This window comes from Sipha flava, unplaced genomic scaffold (assembly GCF_003268045.1).
Source record: "Sipha flava isolate LNK unplaced genomic scaffold, YSA_version1 81_pilon_pilon, whole genome shotgun sequence".
Lineage (NCBI taxonomy): Eukaryota > Metazoa > Arthropoda > Insecta > Hemiptera > Aphididae > Sipha > Sipha flava.
This window is the reverse complement of record NW_020273623.1, coordinates 1648641-1653675: the sequence shown is the minus strand read 5'-3', so window position 1 is coordinate 1653675 and position 5035 is coordinate 1648641. Positions and strand designations below refer to the sequence as shown.

The window sequence follows — 5035 nt, the reverse complement described above, 5'->3', positions numbered from 1 at the left end:
AGTTTTTTTTTATATAGATGTCGAGCTACTATTTATTTTCGTTTTTCATTAATCATTAATTTATTCCTACACTTTAAACCCTGCACTTATTATAATGTTTTATTTTTTAAAACCTAAAACAATCCTGTTTGTGCAAAACTTATCATAGTCACTTTGTCGATCATTCAAGGTTGGGGGTTCAATGAAATTTTCTCCTGATCCACTAAGAACCATAGCCTATAGAGCTTGACGAAACAGGTTCAGGCCAGAAGTTAAAACGAAAACATACTTAATTGATTTAAAATATAGGCACTATAGTGATTTTTTAATAGGCATTTAGTGGTATAGGATTTATTTTGTTCTTGCGAGTTTCTTCGGAGTTGCCTTGTATTATAAAAAATTGCATTGAAAAATCGATTCGCCTAAGTGTATTGAAAAAATGTAAAAAACGTAACTGATGATCTTTGTCATAGGTGGTTCTATCAAAATAGATTTCCAAATAAAACAAAATAAAATAAACTAGGCCCGGACTCAGACCATGCAGATTATTATTTTATCATTACATTACAAATAAACTATAATAATCAAGTTGTAAACCATAATCGTATTTGAGTATTTTTGTAATTTTAATAATTTTGTTTTAGTCAGTGAAAGAAGTAGGAAGCTAAATCTTCATAAAAAAAGATTAGTGTTTTTATAAAAAATATTAGAAATAATAAGTTCGAGATTTTGATAGAAAAGGCGAAATAAGCAGCTTTATCTATGAAAATACCGACACAATTTGAAGAAAAACGTTCAAAATGTATTAAATAATTTTTGACGAGTCTCCAAATGACGAATAAGAATTAAAAAGAACATTTTATTTAGCTATTGATACGATTTCTATTTTTAGTTGGGGATATAATATTGTATTATATTTTATATTTTTAACTGCAAATAATTTATTCAATAGGAAATCAGATGTGAGCAAATTGCCAAAAAACTTGTCAATGAAATATTCAGAAATTTCAATGGAACTGATTTGTATTCCGAATTAGAACTAATAATTCAATGGATTATTTTAAGTCAGTTACTCCTTAAGTGCTACTAAAATATTCGAGATAAAACTGTAGTTTATATATATTATATGTTTTATCCTATGCGTATTGTGAATTTTAGTTTCAATCAATTTTAAACGTTTGGTTTTAAATGTTAAGAAGAAGAAAAAATATAGTGTTGTAAAGTTTAAGTTCTGCGACGGAAATATGGATAAGATCATTAATATCACTTCATATTAGTATATTTTAAATCGTGATCAGTATCTTTATCGTGTTCATGGTTATCAGATTATCACTATCAAAGCTTATCACCCATCATATCTCAGATTACATAAAATTGTGTAATCTATGTTGATATAAAAATAATGAATGTAGAAATCGTTTAATTTGAATAACAATCATTCTGAACTAACTCAAAATTCTGAAGTCAATCACTCTTAGGTAAGTTATCAATTGCACGTGATGCATTCGTCCGCGTATAAATACATATATATATATATTTATGTAATAATATTATCGTGATTATATTAGTTTCTTCTGTATAGATTGTCCATGAGTGTCTTGTATGTGTATGAAATACAATATGGGCACTAAGAATGAATTTGGAACAAGTGTTCACTGGTTTAGAAAAGGCATGCGCTTGCACGACAACCCTGCATTTAAATTGGCATATGAGTCGAAAAATAGTAATGGTGAGTACTACAAACTCAAACCAATTTACATATTAGATCCTTACTTTCGTAAATACATACGTGCGGGCATGAACCGCTGGAGGTTCTTGCAGCAAAGTTTAGTGGATTTGGATCTTAGTCTGAGGAAACTAGGTACCCGTTTGTATATAATTCGAGGAATACCTGAAGAAGTCTTTCCAGATTTGTTTGTAAAATGGAATGTGAAGTTGTTAACGTTTGAGCTAGACACTGAACCATATGCACGTAAACGAGATGAACAAGTTGAAAATTTGGCAAGACAACATGGAGTCAAAGTTGATCAAAAAGTTTCACATACTATTTATAATACTGAACTAGTGATCAGAGCAAATATGGGTAAAGTTCCAATGACTTATCAGAAATTTGTATCTGTTGTTGGTTCAATGCCACCTCCTCGGCGACCACTACCTGCACCAGATAAACTACCATTAGAGTGTCTACTAGATGATGATTTAAAAAATCATGAATTTGATGTTCCAACAGTAGATGAATTGCTAACATTGAAGGGCTTTAACCCTCAAGACCTAAAATCTTGTTTATACCCAGGAGGAGAAAAAGAAGCTTTACGACGTTTAGAAGAATGCATGAAAAATAAGTCATGGGTTTGTAAATTTGAAAAACCAAATACATCACCAAATAGCTTAAAACCTAGCACTACTGTACTAAGTCCATACATGAAATTTGGATGTTTGTCAGCTAGTCATTTTTACTATAGATTAATAGAAACCATCGGAAATAGTTCGCATTCAAAACCTCCTGTATCTCTTATCGGTCAATTATATTGGAGAGAATTTTATTACACAGTTGGAGCTGCTACCCCTAATTTTGATAAAATGGCTGGCAATTCTATATGTTGCCAGGTACCATGGGATGATAATCCTGAGCTTCTAGAAGCATGGACAAATGGTAAGACCGGGTATCCATTCATCGATGCCATCATGAGACAACTCAGACATGAAGGTTGGATACATCACTTAGCCAGGCATGCTGTTGCATGTTTTCTAACTCGGGGAGACTTATGGATATCATGGGAAAAAGGATTGGCTGTATTTGAAGAACTATTACTTGATGCAGATTGGTCAATGAATGCTGGCAACTGGATGTGGTTATCAGCATCAGCATTTTTTCATCAGTTTTTTAGAGTTTATAGTCCAGTTGCATTTGGTAAAAAAACTGACAAGAGTGGTGATTACATTAGAAAATACATACCAGAGTTGACCAAATATCCAGATCAGTACATTTATGAACCTTGGCTGGCACCAAAGGCACTTCAAGAGAGAGCCGGTTGTATGATTGGAATACATTATCCTAAACGAGTGGTAATACATGAAGATGTCTACAAAAATAATATAACTAAAATGTCATTGGCCTATAAAAATAATAAAGCTGGTAAAAGTCCTACTAAAAATTCAGGTGATACACTGACTCCAGACAAAAAAGTTGTAAAAAAAGCTAAATTCAAATGATTTTTTCCTTAGTTATTCATTTGTTTTACATAAATAGTTTCTAAATTATCTTATAATCTAATGCACTATCTTGGGGGTATAGTTGTGTTATAATATATTTATTGAATGATTAAATACTAAATTTATTGTTCTTGTAATTGTATATTATATTTTATTTTTAAAATATTTGTATTTAAAGTTTTTTTATATTTTATATTAGCAATATTACTAACTTAATTAATTTATACAATTTTTTCTTGCTCTCCGTCCTAATACAAAATAAAGTATTTATATTTTTACAAGGTATTATTTTTATTATGTAATTTCTTGTACATAATTATTTTTATCGAGTTTTTGTTGTTTGTTCAATAGTCAATCACATTTTAAAATAGAATTACACAATAATTCTTCACGTGGCATCTCATAATAATAATTTTTTATTTTATGAGTTGTAGGTGATGTGAAAAATTTAGGCTTTAGATACAGTATAATTTGTATGGTCATTTAGTTGAAGTAGATACTCTTAAAGTTTCATAATTGTTACATCGATTGGAAAAATCATCTAATTACTTTTTTTTTATTTTTTTATTTATTAATTAGAAAATTATACAATCTGTACGCATATGGTTATAAATAACACACAATAAGTGTGTATTGTGCACAATAAGCACAAAGGAGTATAGAAATAAACAATAATATAAGTGATTAATAATAAATATAAGTATTTACAATAGTTCCTACTTATATATAACACTAATATTATTTTGCATGAAATGCGTGAATTGAAGAGGTCGTCCAGTGACAATACTGCGGGAATATTTTTATTATAGATAAGATAGATGTATTATAATTTTTTCATTTTTATTTTTTATATTTAACCCACGGACCATGTTAATTAGCTTATTCGTCAACTAGGAAATCTCTAGGCCACATTCGCTTAAGTCTCCTTGTATTATTACCAGAAAAAGTGTTTGAGGATAGCTCAGAAATAAAAGGGTTGGGGTGATTGTGGAGTCTTAGTTAATTACTTAAGAGATAATTTAACGATTTTTTTAAATTAATTACATATTTTAAAAAACTTCCATCTAAATATAAACGATTAAATAGTATTGAATAACTATGCATAAGTGGTTTTAGTTTAAAAAATAACAATTATGTTAAATATGTATAATTGCTTGCATTTTTAAACGAAAATATTTATTTCAGTAATATAATATATTAAATTGTATACTTTATCTAATGGAAATTACTAATAAAATATATATAATTATAATACTTATATATCTTACTAAAACAATTTAAGTATTTAGTTTATCCCCGTTATTACGTAACAAATAAGCTCTGAAAATTAAAAACAAACTCATCCACGTTAAAAATGTTTATTATAAATGAAAGATCATTGGGTTTCAAAAGAAATACTACTAAACCGTTTAACTATAGTGTAATGTTTATAAACGTTGACAATTTTAGTAATAAGTAAAATATGTTGATTTATATTTCTAAAAATAGTTTTTTATTAAAATTTAAAATTTGAGTATAAGATTATTTGTTTTATGTTATACCCTAACATGAAATTAAAAGTTTAGATATAACTATTTTATAATTATTTGAATGTTTAAAAAGAACGATTTATTTAAACTGTATAGCACCAAATAAGGTCTATAATGTACGAGTGCCTGTATGATGAATAAATACATTCAACATTTTATTACTAGGTTTTCATCATTGACGTGTATCAAACAATTCTAGAATTTGGAATCTTAATTAGTTAATTAATTAATTAATTAATTTAGTACATCGAAAGTTTAAAGTGTTTCAACTATCTACTAACAAGTTTTTTAAGGGCCATTAAAATTCGAGAACA

The 5035-nt window shown here is 28.1% G+C and overlaps 1 protein-coding gene across 1 annotated transcript; it reads left to right on the top strand.

Annotated features, from left to right (window-relative positions):
- The first annotated feature begins 1365 nt into the window (after positions 1–1365).
- LOC112693155 (cryptochrome-2) lies at positions 1366–3293 on the top strand. The gene is made up of 2 exons (XM_025568092.1): positions 1366–1457; positions 1562–3293. The coding sequence occupies exon 2, from the start codon at positions 1582–1584 to the stop codon at positions 3190–3192; it is 1611 nt and encodes a 536-aa protein (XP_025423877.1). The 5' UTR covers positions 1366–1457; positions 1562–1581; the 3' UTR covers positions 3193–3293.
- The last annotated feature ends 1742 nt before the right edge of the window (positions 3294–5035 follow it).

Coding starts and splice junctions, on each gene's coding strand:
- LOC112693155 (XM_025568092.1), top strand. CDS start 1,582: ATGTGTATGAAATACAATATGGGCACTAAGAATGAATTTGGAACAAGT.